This window comes from Ambystoma mexicanum, chromosome 12 (genome assembly GCF_040938575.1).
Source record: "Ambystoma mexicanum isolate Mex_15411 chromosome 12, UKY_AmexF1_1, whole genome shotgun sequence".
NCBI classification, from domain to species: Eukaryota; Metazoa; Chordata; class Amphibia; order Caudata; family Ambystomatidae; genus Ambystoma; species Ambystoma mexicanum.
Window position 1 is genome coordinate 279,539,901 of NC_090936.1, and position 25,850 is coordinate 279,565,750.

Sequence of the window (25,850 nt, forward strand, 5' to 3'; positions counted from 1 at the left end):
TGGTGATGCCAGAAACATGAAACATGCGGACAAGTCTGACATTGGGTACCAGACCAAGAGTGCGAAAAATTGCCAAATCTAGACCCAAGCTCTCACCGTGACTTGCTCCAACAAATATCTGATATGAATATGCTATTGGTATTAAGGTTGCAAAATTGTAAATATGTCTTGTATGAAAATTGATTTCATGTGCAGAAACAGTGGGGAGGTTCTCCCTGGATCATCAAATACAGCGTCCTCATGACACCAGGTTTTCTTCTCAAATCAGGGGAGAGGAAAGACCCTAACAATAGAATCCCTAGGGGTGTGCCTAGTAGAAGTCAGCATACCCACCCATTTAGAAAATACATAAACAGAGACAGCTTATGACCTAGACAGAGACACATCCACTCACCATCCGATTGCTGGCAAAGCACTTTGCAAGAGAAATCCATATTCCAGACTCCAGAACTTTGAAAGCAGAAAGGCCCACTTCCAAAGCTGAACCATTCTCAGCTTGGTCTTTAATAAATCCTGAAACCAGATTTTACCCCAGACCGCCAAGGGAAACAACAAAAAGAACAGCCTGGCTGAGCTGTGCTGCTTTCTTGCTAAGAATTCTTGCCAGAATCCAGAGATCCGACCCAGTAGAGCAGAGCTGTGACCAGATCGCTGCGAACCAGAACCAACCTGTCAGATCCAGTCCAATTCCGCCGTGCAGTGTCTACAGTGCCGTGCTGAGTGCAGAACCAGAGCGCCTTGAGTCCAGTCCGGTGAGCTAGCAGAATTCCAGTCCAGAAATCTTTGACCAGATCCCTGACGGGTCCATTCCAAACAGTGGTAGTGAGTATCCATAGGATAGGATTGTCTCTAGCATATGTGTTATCCATAAGTCACCCCTCAATAATCATTGCTCGTGTTGACCTGAAACTATGCAAAGCGGCTCCCACTAGTATTGAATCTGTTAGAGAATTAAATCCATTTTCAGTGTTTTTACCGTTCCATTCAAAGCCACATTCAAAACCATTTTGACAAGTTGCAATCATTCCTGTTTTTCTCTGAGTTTGCTGGGGGAAATTGGGATTGATACTGTATTTGTTGAGTGTGTATTCCTGAAACCTGTTTTCTCTCTCCTTCCATCTCTTTCTACTGCATATTGGGTGGATTGAGTAGTGTGCAGGGGGAAAGAGGGATCACATTGCATTTTGATTGAACCCACACAAAGTATTATTCTATGCTGCATCATTTTCCCTATCATTACTTTGTGTGATTAAAGAGAGTTGTTGTGACATCACCCCATTGGTGATCATTGTAAAAACCATTAAATGGTGTGATAACTATATATTGTGAAATACATAAAATAAATCCTTTTAACTTTGCAAAATAGCCTGCTTCCTGGTTCAGTGTGACCGGGTGGGATTCAAAGAGAGGGGCTTGATATAAGGGTATATTATTCAGAAATAAAAGAACTTATAGACATAAATAAATAATTAAGGGTTCCAGCTGTGCATCACACGCTAGGCATTGACTTAGGTGGAGTGCCGGGTTGAAATCACTTACACTCTCCAGTATCACCAACTGAATACTCATGCCACCAAAAGCACTGCAACATTATTTTTATAATTAATTTTGCTTTCATTGTATTATTTTACCTAGAACACAATTACTAACACATTGTTTGACAGTGCTTAGAGGGAAAGGGGTATGAGTGGCTTAGAGACTAATACAAATGAAACTACAATAAAGCAATGATGTTGACCAAAATAGCGCCACAAACTTCCTGGTAGATGGATCACAAGGTTCGAAATTGACGGGAGCTGGGAGCTATTTAGCTCCTGCTTATAGCCTTTATGGACCTAGTTGGCTTGACAGCAATAGCTACCAGGAGCTGCCTTTTGGCTCCACAGGCCAACAGGTGCTGAACAAACACACCTAAATGAATTTAACTGTGTGCATTTTGGAAACCTATCAAATTAAACATTTTGGCACATATCTACATCATTTAAAGAAGAAGGGGTCATAAATGGTGGACAAAATAATATGTTTGCATCTTATGCAGAAGTTACATTTGCAGATGCAAGGTACTAGCTCCTCATTCCTCAGTGGTAGCTCCTGGTCATTGGTTAATGCTGGATAACCAGGAGCAGATATTTGCTCCTGCTTATCCAATCTCCTTGATCATGATAAAAAGTAGGAGAGGGGTGACACAGTAAGCTGCAAACAAAACAAAATAAAACATTAACAAGACTACTAGAACCAGAATTAAGGGAGGTACTGGGCCTGGCTCCTAAGGAGAAGAAGGGAGCGTTTGAAGGAGGAGGGATAGGCTAGGTGAAGCAGTTGGATTGTTTAGGATCACAAATTGGATAGGTTTGGTGACCGTTTTATTGAAATGTGTTCCCACAGCTCATTTGAATTTGAGGTAGTATACTTCTTTATACTCAAGATTAATCGAACTTCTGGCCTCATTGAAGGCAGACATTTTATACTCTTGCTGTCATTTGTGTATGTTGGGTTGTGTGAGCAGATTCTCATTTGTGAACCTCGGGCGTCTGTTCGGTTGCTTGGGAGCTAATGATATTCACTCTTTTCTTGGATAGGCCATGGTGTGCAATGCAGAACATATTTAGGGGGATACTGGTAATAATAAGTAGCCAATGCAAGCCCTTGAGTGCTGGTTGGATATGCGGTTCCACATTAATCAAGAGCATCAAGAAATGTGACTTCATCTGTCTGGTTTTCCAAAAAGCTTCACTGGCAATGGCGCTAGTCCTGGTCCTCTTGAAATCGGTCTGTGCAGGGGTCAAGTTCTAAAAATTAAAATGGGGGGACTCATCAACAAACTCAATGGGATGTGATGTCACCAGAAGTCAGCATATCAAGGTGAAATATGCACATTTCATGAAATTGGCTTTGCATAACCACCCAAATTGCACAGGGCGAATGGCATTTGCCTTTCATAAAATACACACACACACACACACACAAAACCAAGAGAGCTAGTTTCTTCTAATAGTGTTTTTGAAAAATTTAAAAGTTGTGCACGTTTTAAACTCCAAGAACCAATACAAATATTTTCCCTGGAACTTGCAGTACCCAAATGGGACATTTCACATTTAGTTTATTTTTCATCAGGTTATATTGTGCAGTGAAGTGTCCAGCGGCAAACCTGACCGTTTTATCCCTGAGGTCGGTTTTAATCCATAAATTCATTTTAGCTGGAGGGGTGGGGGGGAGAGGACTGAGTCTAACCTCTAAAAAAAAAAAAAAGTGGGTGGACTCTGTCCACACACGTGTAGCCCTGGGTCTGTGTATATTCAAGGCTAGATCAACCTAAGTGCTAGCTTACGTAGCCTAAAAGCGAGTTATTTGCAAGTGTGCGCATAATTGGAGAAGCTGCAACATCGCTAAAAAGGAAAATAATAAATGGCAGAAAGAGAATCTCCTGTTGTGGAACAAGCACAGAACACTGCGTTGTCAAGGAAGTTCCTCTTGGAGCGTTGGGGATCTTGATGCGCTCAATCCTGCTCATGCCTTCTGTCCTCCTAGGATAATGCCAAGGTGTGTCGTAGCTCTCGTAAACCACTTATTTACCTTTCTACTATGCTCTTCTGCTTCCCAGATAGGTTTGTGCTGTTCAAATACTTATTTATGGAGAAGCTCTTGAGAAATTGAAAGCAAGACACAAGTACTTCATCAACGAAGTTCTCCTCCTTCATACACGTTAGCATATTGTACGTAAAGCCTGATGGAAAAAAGACAAGCTTTTGCCTTCTTCCTCCATGGCAACTCAGCAAGCATATTAGCCAAGAATCCACGTGAACTTTCCACATTGTTTGTTCTGCTTTCTTGGCTCTTTTACTCTTGTTAGGGTTTTTAGCCTTGTATGTGCAGTGACAGTGAACAAGGGAGGATCCTTCTGTTGCACCTCCCCCTCTAGTTGGTACCTTCTGGAGTCTCTTTTGGAACATGCTTCGCACTCCTGCTCAAATCTGTTTTCACCAGTCAGTGCATCCAGCCACAATCCCTGTATTTTTTTTTAAACAATGTTTGTCTCGTCCTTCTTTGCGGAATTCGTTTTCCTTTTAAACTATACACATTTTTGTATTTCTCTATCGACCCTCTGTTTATTCCGTCTCATTCGTACAGCCCCACACATTTGTCTTGGTCCTGCTCATATACCTCCACCGCAACTTGTTTTAATTCATAGCCATTATGCTACTGGGCACAACACAAAGTTTAAGTTACATTCACCACAGTGTCAACAAGTAGTACATTTTCTAGACCGATTTTCCAACCTGTCAGATGAAACTAAAAGATCGAAAAGGGTGATGTTTGTGGGTAACACTACATTATTGTGCATTCAACAATTTGCCAACTTGGTCTGTTAACCATTTTAATTAACTATTCCAACTGTAGGTGGTTGTGACGGAGGACGGTAAGCAGTATACATATGAAAAGCTTTGCTTATGTGCTGGAGCCAAACCCAAGTTGATAATGGAAGGCAATCCATATGTATTGGGTATTCGGGATACAGACAGTGCCCAGGTAACCCTTTCCTTTCCATGAATTTCTTATGAATTTCTATTGAATGTGTCACGTGAGCTACAGATAAATGTATAATTGTATTGCTTTTCATCATTGCTGGGCATTCTCCTCATAGTCCTTATTTTTGACTGTATAGTGCTAATGGCCTATAATATATCAAGGCACCTTTTATACCTAACCATAAGAACTAAAATACCACAAAATGTTATTTCCAAACTTGTACTGCACTTAGATGCTAGAGAATATATCCCACAAACCTTAAGGACCCTATATTTAGTACCACTCGAAACAACAGGTGAAATTTAAAACCCTCTCATCCACAGGGCCTAATTTAGAAAGTCCCTGGCATCCTACAAGAAAAAACAACAAAATGCCTCTCTGACAGTCAGAAACTCCGTATGCCCGAGCTACTGTACTTAAACAGACACAAAGACCAAAAAGGTGGAACTTGCTTCTCTGGCCTAGCAGGGGGGGGTTGGAAATCATCCATCATGCACCAACCTAAATGCACAACATAACCAGAACGCATCTAAATTCCCTGATGTCCTACCATCCTATACCCACCAGTATCCCATCATCCCACAACACCACCCTCCCTACATCTCAACCCTCTCGTCCCCGCACCTTTAAAATTGACAACACTTTGTATGCCTCCTATTCGAGCTGCTCACATCTCAGAACTTCTCTACATCCTGACTTCATCTTTCTTTCCTCTGCGTCCTTCCATTTCATCTTTTGTCACCCGACCTTACCACACACTCACCCACCAATCTCCTCTACAAGCTCAACCATCCCGGTCTTCTTCAGTATGCACATTCAACCACTCTCACACATCATACCTCACTGTTGCATAGATCCGCGACCCCAAGTGAACCAACTCGCCAGATAAGCAGATGCACTTCCTAGACATGCTAAATAACTTAATCCGACCAACATGTGTTTCTAACCTACACCTACATTCCAGTGTTGTAGCAGGCATCTCAAAGCCAGTCCACCATGAGCCAACAGATATAAACACACCAGAGTGGGTGACAACCAACACACCTGAGAAAGCACACCCACCTTAGAGTCTTGCCCAACACCTCCATCAAGTCGCATGAAAGCTTGCAAAACCTGAGCACCCCAAAGAACAAAGTCACATCTACGCATTGTGGGTGGTATCACAAAGACTGCCCACCCTGAGTCAAGTATGTCCTGTTTACTGATTATTCCAGCATGTCGGTAATTAATGAACCTGTCTCTTCATACAGGAGAAGAAACTTATATTGTGTTGAGGGAACCCCATATATACAAACTTTACCGACATTGAAAAATCAAAAACTGGTGTTAGTCTTCAGATCTAAACAATAAAGGGGAAGGGCCGGATCAATTAAGTGGGTCTTGTACCCAGTCTTCAGCACAAAATCGTTCTATATCTTAAAAAAAGGAGGCAGAATAGTCGCCATCCATCATCATCCTGTGAAAGACCCTTGGTCCCTTTGTATTGAGCCTTGTATTCCTCTGCAGATGTTAGATTGTGCATAGTCCTCCACTGTCACAACAGAACCAACTTGTTCTTCACATAAGTAGAGAATGCAAATAGCGCAGGATGGGAGTGATGTACTTGAAAGGTGAAACGCCACACTGTAGCAACATTCTGCACCGCACAACATTAATTTCTGTAGTCTAAACGCATTAACACAAAACATGGATAATTGCCCTTCCTCAACGACTGTATTACTATTGCACACGTGTCAAGGCTTCAGTGAAACATGATGTAGAGATTGCTTACTTGGGTAACAGGAGTGATGGGAATCACGTGCCATTGATGAGCGGCAGCGCACAAACTCCCAGACGTGTCTTCATACATGTTCCGAATGCACAGTGATTTTGTTTGACTTGACTAAGTTCCACCTTAGCCCATCCTAATAGCAACTTTAGTCAATTAAATGGTTGTCGACGTGAGCATAGTCCCAGGGCTGCCCAGGAAAAATAACATGTTTTGTGTGATCGGTATTCTGCAGGCAGTACACAACATTACCTCTAGGTGACATCACTTTGCAGCCTAAATATGTGCATTGAAAAATAGAGGGCAGAAGATGACACCTGTGTGATGGATCCCATAAAGGATGAAAAACGCTGAGTGGACAGTGCTATTGTCACTTGTGGACTCCTACCACAGTACTGATCCCCCTTCTGGAATTATCCCATAGGAAACAATTTGCTAGCAATGACGCCAGAAGGAAACGTGGTTTATGTATTTTTTATTGAAAATCAGGATGGTTGGGGATGTTTAAAGTGCCTCTATACACAAGTCTCTGGTTTCTTCCTAGGTTAGTACCCGTGTGACTGCTGATTTATCCTTCTGCTTGGTCCAGGGAAACCCCTTGCTTTCTCTACCTTCTCCTTGGGCATTTTCACGTACTCCTGGATCAGGGCCTCGTTCCTTTCTCTTATGACCTCTAGCCGCCTCATGTGCAGGGCCTTCTCTACCTTTTCCACCGTCGGGTTTCCTGCCCTTGCTTTTTCTGTGATGCTTGGGTCTTCCCAATGGTCTTCCTGTGGCAGAATCGTTAGTTTCCTAAACCACTCCAGGGTTTCCGGCTGCACGAGAAGAGCAGAGTGGGAGAGGAAGTCCCTCTGTTTGGTTTGGGCAACCTGGCCCTGTGATTTGTTTTTTCACATTCTCTCTGGCTTAGATGACATGACGGGGACTTCTGATTAGATTACCCACTCCTAAGCCTGCAATTCCACTTTCTGAATCCAGTCTGGGTTTTGCTTCTGTTTGAGAAGGGAATTATGCAGCTTTCCTTTTCTGGAAAGGGGTTGGCTGTCCATTGTAGGTAGGTATGTATATTTAGGGATTATAGCTGGTATTACAACTATGGGGTCACTTCGTCACAGAACCTTTTCTCAAACAGATGACTTATTTGCATACCAAGGCAATCATCCACCTTGCAATCCTTGCAACAAGACTTTCTGAAGCTTTTTACACAAGGGCCACAGTGTAAAATAATTGTATTTTTATTCAACTCAACTGGCCTTATTCTCCTTGCATATTTATTATCATCATCATCATGGGGAATTGAGCTCCCTCAACATATTGATATGAACACAAATTACCTTCTAAACTTATTTCTGTGTAGTTCACTTTTTATGAGTGCCCAAATATTTTAACTGTACTTGTTCCTTTTTAAAATTGTACACTACTTACTTTGAACACAAATCTGCAACAGATTGAGACCTAGCTCAAAAACCATCTTCACTCCTTCCTAAGATGTAAACTTTAAAAGTAAGTTTTATTTGTTCAAGTGCTTTAAGTATTCTTTTAATCATTTTTTTTATTTTTTGTGCAGGATTTTCAGAAACATCTTAAAGACGCCAGAAGAATAGCAATTGTTGGAAATGGGGGGATAGCTCTTGAATTGGTGTGAGTATTCACGCAGGTTTGTTATGCTCTAATAGTATAGGAATTTATGTAGAATGTTGATGTGAGGCTAGTTTTATATTTTTCAATGTGGTATGATGTGTATTCAAATTTACATCATGACGGTTCACATCTACACCTGCTGATTTGGCCATGGTTTACCACTCTGAAGTCTCATTGGCTGACCTTCCCCTGGGACATGGGTAGGCTCTGGGACAGGGTAAGCCCCCACCTGGCATACAGAGCATTTCCCCAGAGCTGCAACTCTTTGTCCCAGGATTAGGAGTTGGGGAAGAGTCTGAGACTGTCCCCTCCCTTTATATGCGGTGTTCCAAACTAGTCACCCGGGACTATTTTGGCACAACAGCTGCCTGTTGTGGCCACAGTGGGTGTTTGTCGAATATCCCAATTGTCTGTGTGCTCCGCCCGCACCTAGGGCACAGGATTGAATAGAGACACCAGTAGTCCCAGAACAAGATCTGTAAACCTCTCCTCGGGGCAGCACGGCCTGTCATCAACTTCAGTCAATGACTTCAGTCCCCAGAGCACCTAATATGGGAACAAAGCAGTCCTTGGACTCGCACCACAAACCTCTGCGGTAGGGGCACCAGACATTGGGGGAAAAAAACTTTCCATGGACTCAAACCACAAAACCCCTGAGATAGGGAGATCACAGGCCACCGCAGAGCCGTGCCCATTAATGAAAGGACATCCGTGATAGCACGACACGCATGGATTCCTTCAAAACCTCACATCTGTGTCAAAGATAATACAACCAATAAAGTCCCAAACCAGTACTGAAACTCAACTAATGAATGCCTAATTAGGAATTAAGAGTCTGACGGTTATTATCCAATCTCGGGGAACAAAATGTAGCCTCATGAACAGCTTAGAAACTGCAACAAAGCCTCATGGGTATAAAAAGGGCTGGACCCAGGGGAAGACAACATAGCTGCAGGGCTCTCTTGATGCAAGTGGAGTCTGCTGGAGGGAGGACTAGTGAAACGTCTGCTGCCTGGGGGACTGCAATGCTAGCTTGGCAAGGCTGTAAGCAGAGGGAGAGCTTTAAAGCCCTGGAGGAGGAAAAGCTGGCATGAAGGGCTCCACAGCCCTTCTCCACATCCTGGGGGAATTCGAAACCCAACGCCCGGAGCTTGCTACTTAAGACCTCCTATGGAAAGAGACTAAAGGTTTTCAGGCCCGGCAAAAATTGTGTACCGAAGGGCCTATGCGTGAGACATACTGCGAATAAAGTACCAAGAAGCAATTGAGATGGGCATACTGGGAATGCTATACTCCTTTATTGAAAAAGAAACAGAGCAAGAAAGAACCCTGATACAAGGGGACATGAGTGTCCTGTAACACAAGGCCTAAAAAAGAGGTCTGTCTTGAATATTGCAACACGAGACCTATGAGAGAAGCCTACTAGGAATCCTGTACCACAAGCATGCATCAGAGGTGCCTACTGGATATCCTGTGCCCTTGATACAAAGTAGACGGAGAGGAAAGAACCATAAAACAAAGGGAGACAGGGAATGGAAGATCAAGGAGGGGCTCGTAGTGAATCCTAAAGTCAAGGCCTAGGATGGAGCTGCCATGAATTCTGAAGGGTCCCGGAGGGGCCTTTTGTAAATCGTGAGTAAGTTTGTTTTTTTGTGAAGTAAAGCATGCTCCTTAGGCTCTTCATGGAAGTTAGAAACTGTTGCTTTTTAAATTTTTTTTATTGTGTATGGTTAAAAAAACCTTTACATTTTCATAAATAATAATTAGAAACATAATTCAATTGAAGTCAAAATACAAACGAGAGAACAAAACAAAAGCAGAAAAAACCATCAATACATAATACAACAATATCTCAAAAAAACACAATTTCTTCTTCGGATTCATACAATAGCAAAGAAAATCAAGACAATATACAGTTACTAGTAAGGCTGAGCATCTGAGTTGAATCACCACATTCCCCTTGTAGATTTAGTGTGTTCAAATATCTCAATAGACTGTTCTGCGACTAACCATAATTGATATTTGTGAATTCACCATAATAGTGCATGCTTGTAGGACATCCGGCGATGAGTTCTTTACAGTGCAGTTTCTTATTATAAAATATTCATTATACCTCTCCATTGGGCATCAGCCTCATTGCAATCCAGATCACAGCTGTTTAATCTCTTTTCTAGCAAATTGGCTTCAATACTTGAAATAAATTTCGTTAGACCAAGAATTAGAGTTTGGCTCCTCCCCCGCATACATCTTTGCCATAGATTCTCTCTACTTAGACTAGCATCAGAATAAATATGTGCACCAAGAATTAGTCTCCTTTCAGCTTAAAAAAAAAATAACAATACACAGTTAGATGTTTCAACAATTCCAAGGTGGTGTTTGTTTCACAGAATCTACATTGTCCTGTGTTTGACTTATCCTTATGACGATACCAAGTCATTCATTTTTCATTGTTTTGTAGCTATTTTAAACGGAATCTCAAATAAAATTTCCTAGCGAAGTTGCAAGGAAAGATTTCCTGGTACTTTGGACGGTATCCCCACTGCGGAGTGAATTTGGCGTATTCATGGTATGACTTACATTTGTTAATGTTCTCGACTAAAAGACACCAATAACAACGCTGGAACTTAAGTTTACATGAAGGTAACCCCATTATCAAATCTTCCTTAGCTATCATGGTACATGATAGTATATCATCCATTTTATTTCTAAATTTCAAAAAGGACAGAGGATCTCCATTAGTAATCATTATTGCCAGATCCTCGTATAAGGAAGCTTTGGGTGGTGATAGCATTTTGCCATAATTAGAAAGTAGACGCCAATGCCATTTCACGGATAGTGGTAACAATCCCAGCTCATGACAAATGATTATATTAGGCGTAGATAAAGCCAACCCCAATACAGTTTTCCACATTTTGCCTTGTATCACATCTAGAGTCTCCTCTAAATCATGAAGACTAATGTCCAGGGCATAAAGTAGAATAGGCTCTATTTTTTGTAGATAGAATTTAAGGATTGGAATCAATGAGAATTTCCCAAGTCGTTGATATGTTATCTTCATCTGCAAAGTGACCGATTTTGCTTTATTATTCAAAATTGTCCTCCAGCGTTCGATAGAGTATGTACTGGATAAATGGTATCCTAGCTAACTCATGGAAGGAGACTGAGGAATGGAAATCCCATTTAAACACCATGGGAATTTAGCACCCCATCTCTGCCCTTCCGTAAAGGTAATGATAAAAGATTTGTCTGGGTTTACTTGCAGGTTATTTTTGTGCGCATATGAATAAAACAAAGCCAACTTGGTCTGGAGCCCAAAAGGAGTCCGGTCAAAGAATAGTAAATCATCAGCGAAACTTAACCAATTGAGCATTAAGCTACCTAGTTAGGCTGGGAAAATAATAGCCTCCTTCCATCCTTCATCTAGATCTAGTAAATATAAATTAAACAGGACTGCAGCAAGGTTGCAGCCCTGTTTGAGCTCTATTTCAGTTGGAATGGAGTCAGTGAGTGCACCGCTTTTGTCAGCCGTATTCGATAGGTAGTATGTTGATGTAAGGCTGCAATAATAGCAACCAATTGAGCTGGAAATCCGTACTTAAGCATTTTTTCCCACACTAATGTTCTAATGACTGAATCAAAAGCTGCAGTGAGATCAAGGGCAGCCATGTAAATGGGCCCTGAGGTGGAAGACTTTGTGTGCTGGTATAAGTGGGCAATTACGGTGGCGTTTAATGGGCATCCCATGTGTCTACGAAATCCTATTTGAAATGTAGGCAATATATTGGCTGTGGTTATATGATACTGTATACATTGTAACAGTAGCCTAGTAAAAATCTTTACAGAGGCATCCATTAACGCTATCGGCCTAAAATTAGATGGATCATTCATGGGTCCCTTTTTGTAGACCGGTATGATGGTTGCCGAACACCAGGAACTAGGAATGGTTCATAAAAAATGAATAGAATCAAATTTAATTTTAAAGATAGAATCCCAAATTCCGGATTGAGTTTTATCAGGCACGGGGGGGATACCATCAGGTCCTGGGGCTCGCGAGCCCTTGGATTTAATAATGGTCATGCGGATATCCTCAATTGTCCATAGACAGGTAAAACTGTTGCTTTATTCAAGTTACATTATGTTACATTAAGATGACTCGGTATGAACCACTGGCTCCCATCACCCAGGCAGGGCTTTTCCAGCTGCCTGAGTGTGGAACCTTTACACATAACACCCTCCCACTCATGCAGCAGCCTTCTCTCACTCATACCACAACATTCTCTCTTACATCATCGATTTCACACATACCATCCAGGCACATTATAACACATCTCCCTTCCTTTCCAGACTCCTCCACAAACCATCCAGCACTATACAACATTTTGCATTAGAATAGGGATGGACTTTGAAGAGTAGGTGTTGAGCTTTGGCCAAAGCCTTAGAAATACTTTTGTGTGCGACAGGGTAATTATCTCCAAGACGGAACAGAAGTGGGGTGAGGGAGTTGACACTAGTCCCTGAAAGCCCCTTAAATATTAATGTGAGTACCATCCTTGTTACACAATGACTCCCAGAACGTGTTCTGTTTCGAATTCACTTTCTTTTTCAGGACAACAATTTTAGTAGTGCACCTAGGTGCGCAGCCAAGAGAACCCAGACCAGAACTAGGGGCATGGCATCGCAGACAGAAATTTAATCAAATGGTGGGGCAACAGAAAATGAACTTGGAGTGAAAATAGACACACAGGAGCAGGAGCGACACAGAAATCAGGAGCAGGAGAGACACAGAAATCCTACCCAAACCAAATTGGAGGTAAAACCCATCAGCACCTAAAGAAATCTGCAGTGAAATCTAGCGGTCTGAGCAGATTGAAGGGGTTTTTTAAAGCATTTCACCTACAGTACCCCCTAGGGAAAGAACAGTTTTTATTGACCACTGAATACAATGAGTGGTGAGGGGGTGGGGGGCAGAACGAGGAAGAGAGCAGCATAAATGGAGAGTGAAGAGTATGTGTGTGGGTGGTAGGGGTGAGGACAAGGAGTGTGGAGGTGGACTAAGAGATCAGACATAAGACGGATGGTGCAGTTGGTGTTATAGCAGGGTGAAGGTGAGGTATTTGAGGAGGAGCAGCCGAATGCCTCTACAGGAAGTCCCGCCCCCTATTTTGCCTATATGTTGGAAACCGGAAAATGCAACCTGTGCAATGCCAGTAATGGTACCTATACCACAACGAATCTTTGAGAGGAGGTATCCATTAGGAAAGCCCTATGTGTAGTCTACTCGAAAGGCTGATGGTCTCCTTCATGCACTCCTTTTAGAAGGATGAAGATTCGAAAAGGGAGATGCTTGTGATGTCATGAAGAATGAGAATGACGCCCTGAGAAGGAGGACCAGAGAAGATAATACATAGAACCTGATGGCAAAGTAAAGAATTGCGAAGACTTTCATCTACGGAATGAAAATTGCACCAGTGTGAAGAACACTGAAGAAAATGCAAGCCGTTCAATGACTGTACAGACGATGTAATGCAAGTAGACTAAGTATTCATAAGGCTGGCTATAAGTATTATGTAGACTGCAGGCGGTGCCGCCAACATATATGTATATAGAGTTCAGGACATTTTATTACCTATTTTAGTAAGCGAGTCTCCAAGGAAGATGGATTTGAAGCTACGTGTGTCACAGCACAGAATAGGCTTGAATTTGAAGCAATATCACAAAGGCTGTCTGGCTTGATGTCAAAGACTGGAAGCAGCCAAGAATTGGATATCAGCATGCGAAGAATAGTACACGTGAGAAGCCAAGGCATCCCTTGTTAAAGTTGCACAGAAGGAACACCATGAGTGCCAAGTTTCTTCATAAAAGACCAATAAATGCTATAATACGAGCAGATTCATGGTCTCTGACCACGTGAGCTGAGGATGAAAATTGATGAAGAGCATGGTGCACCGGACTGAAGATGGCAAGTGCTCATACTCCCATTTATGCCCAGAGACGAGGAGCTACTACAAGGCCAAGTTCAAAGACAATGTGAATGGCAGACGGCATGAGTGATGAGAGATGGCAGCCTAATTGGGTGGGGAGATCAGGGCAAGTCCACCACCAGCACCTGGCGTACCAGCTAACATGCTGCTAGAGCATCAAATGTTCCAGAAGTGTACAAGTGTGCCAACCAATTGTAGAACGACGTATAACGAAGAGCCTTATAGTCATTGAGGTGTTGTGTTTCTAATTATTGTTGACGATTACTTGCACAAATGGAGGGCATGAGTGGCCCACCTGACTATAGAGACCCAATCACAGTCCCAGCCCCTATAGAAGTATACTTATATGTTCCCTTTGAGCCAACCACGATCCCATGTTGGTTTTCTTAATTTGCCACGTAGTATGACGTCACAAATGAGTATAAAGGGGTGTTTTTTTTTGTTGTAAGAACCGCAAAGGTCATGCTTTGCGACATCAGTTGTTCTCCCTGTTTTAGATGATTTTTAATAAAGCAGTGTTATTTGCCAACTTCCCGAGTCAGTCTTTTTGCACAGTTTGAGAAGTTATTCTCTGTCCCATCCACTGTACGACATGTTACCTTGACTAAAAGGTTTAGAGACAGTGGTACAAATTGTATGTAGTAGGAGAAGGTGGTGTGAAAGGTCTGTGAAGATGGAGAGAGAGAGATGGACAGCCTTTAGTGTACCATGGTTCAGCTTCTTGCCATCAAGATCTTGCATTGCTTTCGAAATTTGAAATAAAAACCCTTGCCCTGATTCAATCTCTGTAGTTTGAGTACTGTTAAGGCCATCTATGACGCATTGTATGATTGTTCAGTCCTTGATACAGAGGCTGGCCACAGGAGGGAGACCAACCAATTGGGGGATTGAGAATATGGGGGTCACAAGATCATAAGATAGTCCTAGACACAAACCCCAGCAGAACACTATTGAAGAAGAGCAGAGTCTCCATGGGAAATCACTTCTGAAGTTTATAGGATCCTGCAACTTCTGCGTCCCCCGTGAATGGGGAGGATCCTGGTCAAGCCTGTCCTAAGAGTAGACCTGCCGGCGAATAGTGTTTGTATTTGACGCCAACCCAGAGCAACTCAAAGATCATATGATATGCCATATCATAAGGTACTACCATACCAATTGATTACAGCGGTTAACGTAGCAGAGCACCTCAGTAATGTCTGGCCCTGCTTGTCAATCCCTCCTCCTCCCCAGCTCACGAGGGAGGGGTTGGGGGGGAAATAGTCTGTTGGTTTTGGTGGGTGTCGCAATTGGCCTAATGAAAAAGGGTTCTATGAAGTTTGCTCCAGAAAAATTGCTTGCGGGCCCATTCTTTTAAAAAAGAAAAAAAAATTGTAAACACATTCCTTCACAAATAAAATGCAGGGGAGACCCCTGCAACCCCCACGCTATAATTAAATACCTAAAACCAACCCCCCCATATGCATTTGCGAGGAAATGTGTTAAATAATTGCGAACAAATGTGCCTCTAGCAAATGGCCCTGCAAACAAATGAGCGAGAACGATAATTCGCAGAAACCGGAAGACAGTGCAAGGGTTTTTATTTTTCTTAAACCACTTGAGATATGCAGATTGTTTAGTCCAAATATGAGCCCATAGTTAAACTTATGGATTGTTAAATATATTGCACCAGCACAAAATGGGTGGGGGAAATACACTAGTTGTCCCTCTCTCGTCTCACGTGGGCTTTACCTTTCGAGCTAAGGTGTCCCTGAATCCCATGCTTCCCCACTAGTGAGTAGTACTGTGCAAGAGGGATTAGTAGTGTGGAGGAGGGGGTAGGAACATCAAAGGTTGGAGGCAAGGCTTAAAAGGACTGAGAGACATCAGAGGGACGTAGAGGGACAGAGAAGGAAGGTGCCGGGAGTCAAAATAGAGGAGGCTGGTGGAGTTAGTGATAATTATATTTTATTTGTATCACTCTCGTACACAAGTGTTTCAGAGCGCAAAACACCCTGGAAAGAGGCGATTAAGAGGGGAACATCTGAGAGTGAGGTGGTGAGGAGATTGTGGGCTTGATGGGAAGAAGACCGAATTAGACAGAGTTTCTGAAAGGTACATCCCATTATCCCTTTTTGGTCAACAAACTACTGGAAAGTTTACGGGCAGTCTCGGAAGTCCTTGAGGGAGGTTAGTCATAAAAGTTATTTGGGCTTTGTGTTTGTACCTCTATCATGGACGTAGATGATAGGGGGGGGTCAATATTCTGTATATACTAACCTGGGCAATAAGGACACCTGGGTTAGAGAGCATTGATGCTTTATAGAGCAGAGAGATTTGATAAAAACCTGAGTATTGTCTCTGAGACTATTTCTTGAGACACATTTTACATTTGGAAGATCTGCACTGCACTATGTCCCTGAGACTGCATATTAAATTTGGAATCCTGAACAGACAGGTGGTCCCTTAGCTAGAAGTTGGAACCGTTTTGCGTTAACCACTCCATGCCCTTGGTTATAGTTTTATATTCTTCAAGAGATGAGTTAGGAGGACAGTGAATTGTAGGTATGATCTCCTGTCCTACTGTTAAGCTCCTGTCACAAAATGATTTGCACATCCTGACACCTTTTTAATATAGGTATCCTTGTGTTTAATTGAGAACCCCCCTAGGACCTAGAGGCATTTACTCCACCCATTCTGTGACTTGTAAAAAGGGGTATTGTACTGTATTTGTGCTTGTGTGTGTTCGGTTGGTACTATGCACAACCTATACCATGATAATCATTTCATGTTGCCATTACGACATAATATTGTCAAGTCTTAATTGTATGTTTGGACAATATTTGCTGCTACTGCTCCCACAGTTTATACAGCTACCTGGATTTAATAGTACTGTACAAGAGCTACTATGTTTCACAAGATGCTGTGAGATTAGATGCACTCATTACGCATCAGTCCCCACTGGAGGATAATTCATGTGTCTTAGTACAAAAGGATAAAAAAACACACTAGACTAGTACTTACGTTTCTAACCAAATGGCTGCCAAAAGGTTAAACCAAGTCAATATGATGTCTGAGTTCCGGCCGTGACTTTAACTCTAACTTTCTGTATTACTGATTACATTTCTCTACACCCTTATAAATTTGCAGATCAGGGGTTTTATTGGCCTCGAGTTCCTTCAAGGTTCTGTTTAGAAAGAAAAGGTAATGGGAACTAGGAGAACTATCTACAAATAATGGCAAATGCATTCTTAAAACAGTCTCATTGATAGGACAACACAAACTGGTGTCCTCCAGATCTTCCCAAAACACTGGAATGATGTTTCCAATAAACATTTAAATCTCAAATCTAATCTGGATAAGTCTGTCCTTCCAGGTGCACCCTATTCTATCAAAAAAAGTCCAAAAGAGATGGCCAACAGAAACGTCTAACCTACTCTTAATACATCATTTAGCTTCCGTGCTAAAACCATGCTTATAAAATAAATGCTTCCAAATCTCCACAAAATGAATCTACCTAATAGGAAAATAAAAAAGAATTGTTCCCGGAAAAACTTTGTCCAGGAAGTATTTCAACCTCTCCGTGGGCTATTGAGACTTGCCTATTACAGCCAGACCTCCCCACCGTCTCTGTTGCTCCTTACTACAGCCAAACCTCCACGCAGTCTGTTTTCTTCTCTTGACCTCTCCACTTACTTTCCTTTCTCCAGACCACTCCAGTCTTAGTTTCTCCTCAACACTTTCTCATGGGTCAGAGTTCTCTCATATTCCCTGCCTTTGGTGGTAGAGTGGTTACATGCTTCACCCAAACAGACACCACATCCATCCGCTCCTCAGTAAGGGTCCTGAACACAGTGTCTCATTTTCTAGTAATCTCTCCCCCCTTTACCGCCCCTCACTCCTCCCTTTTGTCTTTTGGGTGGATACTTCCTTCACTCCAACTGCAGCCCCATCTTATCTACTCCAAATATAGAGTCTCCAGGTTACTTATAAAAGGCCCAGAAGAAATGATATTTTTATGAAGAATTAATTGTGAAGTTTTAACTGGTTTATTATGTGATGAATTTTGTATGGTTTAACTGTTTTAAATATGCATGTGTTTTGGCTTCTGTAATACCTTGCTAAAGACAATTTTGCCAAATAACACAAAGTCCCAGTCCTAAAGCCCTCCATCTGTCAGGCTCTCTTTTTCTCTTTCTCTTTCTCTCCTTTTCCTTCATCTGCTTTTGTATGTGGTTGCTCCCTTCACCCATAATTGGCCTTCTCTACACACAAGAAGCCTTGCGGTTGCTTGTTACAAACCCTCTCGCTCCGCCCTCTTTTGCCCTTCTCACTCTTTGCCTGCCCCTCGCTCAAGCAGCTGTGCTTTTGCCTCTGCTTCATATCCCTTTCCACAGTTTTCCAGTTAGATTCTCCTAATCCTCTTGGAGTCTTGGATGGCCTTTGTCTGGGTTTCTTCCTGAGTTTCCCGGGCCCTAGGATGGCCCTTGCCAGTTGATGGGCATTAGTCTTGTCTTTGGTTCTCCTCAGTTCCTTGATTAGATCCTTCTGGACCTTCACACTTTGACAGGTCTTTCACCTTCAGATCTCGGGTGTGACACTGATCCCCCTCTCGATTATTCTTGCACTACCCTACTGTAGGTCTTCTCTCGGATCCTGGGTTCAATGAAGTGAACATGGGGTTACCTGGACCTTGTTCCTCAGGATTCTTTACCAAGTCCCTGTCTGGCTATGCTATGCCTCCAGCTTCAACTTTCAAGCAGAGTCCCTTGCAAGTCCCTTTCTGCAGCTTCTTAGCCAGCCTTCCACCAAACTGGGCTTTTTTCATTGTGGATAGGTCTTTCTCCAGGCCTTGATACTTTAGGGTTCTTACCAGGTGCCTCTTAAGACACATGGATCAGGTAGGGGTCTTCTAGACCACTTCTACCCTCAGGCTGGTGTAAGTATTCCTACTACCCACTCACCCCCCACCCCACCCGCGCCTCACCCCACCTTCCATATGTGTTCTTGTCTGGCAGCCAATTTTTGAATGTCCTCCTGCCTGGGACCATTCTCTCCTCTGTTGCATGGGGTTGCTGGTGGAGGTCCTTTGATGGCAGTCCTCCAGTTCCGTCAAGGTCGGGTAGGCATAGGTTTTATTCCATGGAATCTGCTTCTCCTTCCTGGCTTCCCTTGAACAGCGCTTTCAGGCTGTAACAGTTGTTAGATTCTTCCTGTGTTACACCATACCATATATTCATATTCAGTCTTCCCTTGCAGCAAAGAAAATGATGCAGGCACGTCTACTTTCACTGAGATCCTCTCTTGGGATCCTCTCCTTGTCTGGGCTTTCCTAGCCTATTATATGGTTGCATGAGAGACTACATTGTGGCAATGAATTGAGGGCTAGTTTGCCTAATGATGAAACTCTGGATCCAATGCACCAAATGAAGTACTCTTAACTGGTTGCATGTCATCCTGAACTCCCGTTGAGTGCTCCCATATCACTGGGCCATAGGTGTCGATTTGCCAACATTTTTTGGAAATACTTAAAATACAGGTTCATGTGCATGCATAAGGTCTTTAACCCCGGTCTTACTTTCCTTTTGTGATAGATATGAAATTGAAGGGTGTGAAGTGATATGGGCAATCAAGGACAAAGCTATTGGCAATACCTTCTTTGATCCTGGAGCAGCACAGTTCCTAATTCCTCAGCTTAAGAATGAAAAGCCAGAAACTCAAATTCCTGTAAAAAGGACAAAGTATACAACTGAATACAATGGTAAGATATGCATACTGGTTAAGGTGCTCAATTTTGTGATTTGTTTTGTATTTAATTCTGTTTATTCTGTTCATGTTTAAAATACTGTACAGTCACCTATGATATTCACTCTTTAATAGATGTACCTAGCCTGTAAAAGGTTGCCAAGCCATTTCCATTGTTGAGAGTAATGTACTGTGCTTCGAAGTGACATGCCCGTGGGTCCTCTTCTACCACTTTGATGGCCCTGCCTATTCTCAGGTATTTAGTTCTGAATACCATGGCTGAGCGAGTTCTAGCCTACTATAAACATGGGATGCAGTGATAATGGGAAATAGTCATTCTTTTTAGATTAGAAGTCACTGTAATGGTAATTCCTTTTTGTTTTTTTTGGTACGTGGTGCAGCCAAATAGAAATGCTACAAGCATTAACCGAGACGGTTTGAATTTTTGTATGGATAAATCTACACTATTTCTTTGGCAATGTTACACCTTCTCTACACTCTGGCATTCATGACACACGTTACTACAAGAACCGGTTTTGCATTTGCCATTGGCTGTACATGCTGCCATTAACATTTTTCAAGTGTAAACTATTGAAAGCTACCCTAAGAGGACCCCTATTTCTTTCTCCACTTGGGTGACCTTCCCCTAGCCCAGGTCGGTCTACCTCCTGTGAGGAGCCAGGAATGAGACACTGACACAAGAGAACTCCTAGTTTTGGCCATAAACCTTTTTTAGAAACAATAAGGGGTTGGAAAATGCCTCACTGTACCTATTCTAGGATATGTTTCCCTGCCTAAAACAAAATTAAGGGTCTGTCCAATGTCAGGATGTCCAAAGCCAAAACCTCCTGTGTCTAAAATACTGTCCTGGCCCTCCCACTCTATAAATGAACTGTAAGGTGAAATGGGCAATGTCTTTTGCCTTGAAAAGTGCACAATTGTTCAAACAGGAAAAGGCATAACGCCAACACACATTTTCCAGATGGATAAAGTTTACAGTGCCAGAGGATCACTACCTTCATCTTGATTTCTCTTCACTGTACTTTAAACATTTAAGGACAAGAGTTTTCCTTGGGTTTCTTTTGGATAGCAAAACAGCTCGTATGCAAAATAACTTGGCTGTAAGTCAACTTTGGTCGGATAACTGGTATAATCTCCTACCAGGTATCTTCTCCTTTTTAGTATGATTTTAATACAGTCATTGGCTATACCTGATGTATCCTTATCAGGATTCCCTCATGCAAGTTACTTTACATTTTGCCGAACTTACAGCTGCCTGGTATACTCTCCTGCCAGGGCTTTCCTCTGTACTTTACTTAACACTCTTGCAATTTGAATCCACCTGGTATACTCTCTTGCCCGGGCTTTCTCATATGTTTCACTGGGCGCGCTTGCAAACTTCGCAGTATTTCGTATTCATCCCATTATATTTCTTTAGGGAATATAGTGTCTCCCATTCTCTCTCATGTGCATTATTTACTCTGATTTGCCTTCTGTAAGATTGCCGACATACCCGGTGTCCCAGCAAACTCCTGTGAAAACCACTGCTTTTCGCAGGCTAATGCACGTCACTTGAGGTAGGTACCTAGGAGGTATGCTGGGACTATCTGGTTGCAATCCACACTACTGCTGCCAGGATGTCTGGTGTGCACAAGGGCATGAGAGCTGCAGTGGTCCCTGATTGGACCACTGCTGGCATGCATGAGTGGGCCGGATCTCCTCATTGGCCAGCTGGGTGCGAGCACTCACTGGACTGTGGATGTGGGAAGGGGTCCTGAATGCAGACCCGCAGATGAGCAACAAGTCCGAATCGACCTGTACACAGAGCCAAGTATCCAGAAGAGCCGAGCAGACCCATGATTGGAACCCCAAAAGAAGAAAGTTAGCACCCTAAGCCTATTGTTGTCCACGTAGAGCCCTGCTTTGTGATCGATCTCCAAAAACCTGTAAGGGTGCTACAACCCCTTCGAGTGGTGGGACCAATTACTCTCAACGTCTCCTTGTTACCCTGCAAAAGAACCTTCTCGGAACTGTCCCTGGGCCCTCCAGTGGGCTGACCAGCTCGAACCTTGGCACCCGTGCAGTAGCGTTATCCTATCAAGTTTTACCTTGAGCTTTGGGGAAATCCTAGCTTCCACTGAAGAGCACCTTCTTGCCAATTGTTCATCCTGGCTTGTCCCGGTGGCCCCTAGTTCATACATTGCATTCTTATGCACAAAGGATCTCTTGTGGTCCTTGCCTTGGCTTGTGTAGTCTCTGCTTCCTAAAGCCTTCCGAACATTGGGAATTGCTCGACAGCAGATCCTCCCCCGACTCCCGGAACCTGTTTTATACACTTCAGAATCCTCTCTCTAACTTTTCCACCCCCTTTAATATTGTACTTTGTGCACGACCGAGCGCTTTCACGCGCACATCTAACATTGAGCACAAGGCTCCAATCATCATAGGGCTGGACTTATAAAGTTAGGGTTATCCATCTCTGAAGTTTGCCAATGTGATAAAAGTTTTCCTGTCCTTTTTACTTTACAGGTTTTGGCGGGATTCTGTACTTTACCACATTGACAACACGTGACTGTAGATATATTTTACATAGTGTGTGTTTGAGTGGTGATATTTCTGTGCTTTTCAATATTCGCTTGTTAATTCTTGACTCTAATAAATTGTATATTTTCATATACCGCCTTCTATGGGTAATTCTTGTCATCGCACTATGTGCTCATCCGAGTCCTCGGATCACCCAACTACTCCTGAGACCTGGCTTTCGCTGCTCCCCAAGCTACGTTGAATTGTCCTGGCTAACTTCCCAGAAGCGTTCCCTGTTTCAATAACAAGGGTGGCCTCCTAAACCTCTGTTCACCAGAGCACAGTTTAGAAATCCATTCTAACAAATTGGTGTACAGCGGTGGGATAAGAACTGAAGTACATGGGTGTTGCACACTGGCGTGGCACTGGATTACAGTTAAAAAGTGACTTTTGTTACCTAGTAATTGAAAACCACCAACTTAACTTATGAAAATGGAATCAGTCACTGCTATTACTTTGGGTGCTTCTGAATCTGAAATACTAAGAAGGCTGGTGTGAAGAAAGAGGTATCCCTACTTCTGTCACAAAAACCGAGCTAATACAAAAGATTGTAGACTGGTAGGAAAGTAGAATTGTACCTCTTCCCTCTTATGATGGTGCAGAAGGTGCTGGGGTTGTTCCAAGAACATTCATGTTATCTCTGTTGTTTCCTTCATAGAGGGAGAGGATGATCCCCAATCCATTGTCATTTGTTTCCTCTGAAGCTGACGTTGTGTTAGAACTCAAGAGACAACAGCTTCGCTAAGAATAAAAGAACTTGAGTTTAACATGGCTAAGCTAGAGATAGAAAAGGTGGAGAGAACAAAATGGGGAACATCAGTTGGAGCTTGCCAAGCTTTAAGCTGCCAACATCTCCTTAAGAGGGTCTGGGAATGGTTCTGGTCCCTCCTCACATCCTTTCCTAATGGTCTTCTCAGTGTGTATGATGAGAAAAATGACATCATGGACTAGCTGACCGCGTTTGAGTATGCATGTGAAGTGCAAGAAGTAGTAGATGCTGATAAGATTGCATGGTTGCTCAGTAGACTGCCCCACTCTGGCTGCAGTGCCATTGTGGAAATGTCAAAGACTGAGAGAAAAGAATTAGCAAAATTGACGCAAACCCATATCTTGAAGTTTGGGAAGACTCCTGCCCAATACTTGAGAGAATCTTCAGGTAGTACTTGGGTCACATGTGTTAATGAAGCTTTAAAGAACTTGACTGGTGGGGTGAAAGGTCATAAAGTTGCCTCTTTTGAAGGCATGATCCATTTGGTTATGCTGGAACATAGGTTTGCCTCATGTTCCCCTGAGCTTAAGCAGCATCTGGCTGACTCTAAGGAAATGGATCCTATGAGGTAAGCCACTACAGCAGATTTATGGGTATCCCACAGGGTGTCCCTTAAGGACAAGCTTGCTTTTGGGAAGCAGGAAGAGGGGAAGAAGAAACCAATGAGAGAGTGTGGGTCATCTGAAAAATCTTCACCCCCAATATGCCCATAAAATTTTTAAAAAGGGTAAGTCACATGACAGGAGAGTACAGGAGAGTGGGACTAATCATCCCATGCAGCACTCTAGTTATTCTAAGCCTCCCTATGTCCCAAGACCCAGTGAATATTGTGTGGCTAGTGGGGTAAATGACCATGTGAAGGGGGACCCCAGATGTAAGGTCAAAACCTTGGGGGTCCACTCTGTGAATCTGGCCTTCGTTCAGCAGGAAGAAATACTCACAGGGGCATCCTTCTCTTCTGATTCCTTACCCTGTGGGAAAGGATCAGAAATAGTCTTAGTTTCCATGGGATCTTAGGAACCGAGAGTAGTTGAGGCATATGCCTCCATCCCTGATAATGAAAAGCATTATTTTAAGGATTGTGTCTTGGTAGATGGCGTAGACTCCTCTGCCATTAGGGACACTTGGGAAACCAGAACTGTAGTGGATTCCACTTTGGTAAACCCAAAGGAGCTAGCTAGAGCCCCTCTGATGCCCACTAAATTGGCTGATGGATCCCCTCTCAAGTTTACAGTTATACCTGTAACTGTAGTTATAAGTGGTAGCGTAGTAAGGATACCTGTAGGTGTGTGTTCAGAGGCAAGTCCCTTAGAGAGTGCTGCAGAGAAATGATCTCAGAGTCCTGGGTCTTGTGGGAGATACAGCAGAATAGTATGGTTAATATACTTAATTATAGTTTGACACCAGTCCCACTGAAAAACCTTTGTTTTAACCTTCATGTGGTTCTGAATTATCGTTAATAAAGTTACCTCTATAGTTGCCATAGTCTGCACATCCTACACAGTGCCAGGATCATCGTAAAAGGATGCCCGACAGGACTCAGTGATTCAAATCTAATGAAGCAACCCTTCAAAACCAAATCTGATTACCATCAAGCGATAACCTCACTTGAATGGTATTACGAGAGTGTATATCTTTAATTAAAGAGACCAGATACGCTGGGCAGCTTTGTTGAACCAGTTTCTTAATTAATAGTTCCCTCGAAACGGAGTCAAAGGCTGCTTTTAGGTCAACAAAAACTAAGTATAATGGTTGTCTTATGGTTCCATGATGAGTTAGTATTGAGTTAAGAGTTAGTAAATTAACAGAAGTACCCAATCCAGGAATTAAACCTTTTTGATATGGATCGAATCTAAAATGGCTAGTTGGCGATTTGGTAAAGTCTCGTAAGATATATCTTGAGAAGACTTTCCGAGGCGCATCCAAAAGGGCTATCGGTCTATAGTTGTAGCACAAGACCGATCTCCCTTCTTAAAGATTGGAACTATGACTGACCGTCGCCAAGAATCCGGTATACTGCTTGATTTAATAATTTGTGTGGAAACATTGAACAAGATCTTGGCCCATAAAATTGGATGAGGTTTGAACATAAATATAATATAAAACAAATATAAAACAAAACATCATCTTAAAGAATTTGCATGCCACAATAGCATCAGGGTCCAATTACCAAGTTTGTCTCAGCAACAGATGGGGGAGCATACAATGTTGTATAATGTGTTATCCAGTCGGAATCACTAACCCTATTTATTTGGACTGAAGTCTGCTTTGAATGATTGGAATTGTTAAATAACAACCAAATTTGGGCAGTGTTTTTATTCCCAATGGCATGCAGCATTACTTCACCATCTGTTTGCTGAAGTTGGTGTGCCCTTATCCAATTTTTATACTTGCACTTACAACTTTGGAGGAGGTTACCGGTTTCTATCGCTGATGATGCAAGGATAGCTCTTTTTTCTTGGCGAAAGATAGCCTTCCGTGCTTGCACTTCTTGATCAAATTCCTGTCTCGATTTAAAATATGTACGAGTTGACGAAAGAGACAGAGTTTGATATAGATGCAAATAGGCTGTGTATGGTTCTTTCGGCCACTTTTCTACAGTAATGGTTTCTTCTATATTAGCATTCAGAGATTTTAATGTTTGTTCATTACACCGAAATCTTGTTCGTGCGTTATTCGCAGTAACAATATAAGAATATTTCTGGTTTTCTGAATTTGCAGAGCTACAACTAAAAGATAAGTAAAGGGAGAATGCTTCATGATCACTATGAATACACTGGACTATTTTAAATTCATTAGCAAGCTGTAATGTGTTTCTATATACAAATACATAGTCAATTATGGAATACTTTGGCCGCGC

The 25,850-nt window shown here is 42.5% G+C and overlaps 1 protein-coding gene across 2 annotated transcripts in view; it reads left to right on the forward strand.

Annotated features, from left to right (window-relative positions):
• Nucleotides 1-25,850, forward strand: part of PYROXD1 (pyridine nucleotide-disulphide oxidoreductase domain 1) — a 379,583-nt gene that overhangs the window by 70,234 nt on the left and 283,499 nt on the right. For both annotated transcript variants that reach the window (XM_069628426.1, XM_069628427.1), the window contains exons 4-6: nt 4,399-4,527; nt 7,863-7,936; nt 19,488-19,654. In XM_069628426.1, the coding sequence (XP_069484527.1) occupies nt 4,399-4,527; nt 7,863-7,936; nt 19,488-19,654 (370 nt within the window). The remainder of the gene's footprint in view (nt 1-4,398; nt 4,528-7,862; nt 7,937-19,487; nt 19,655-25,850) is intronic.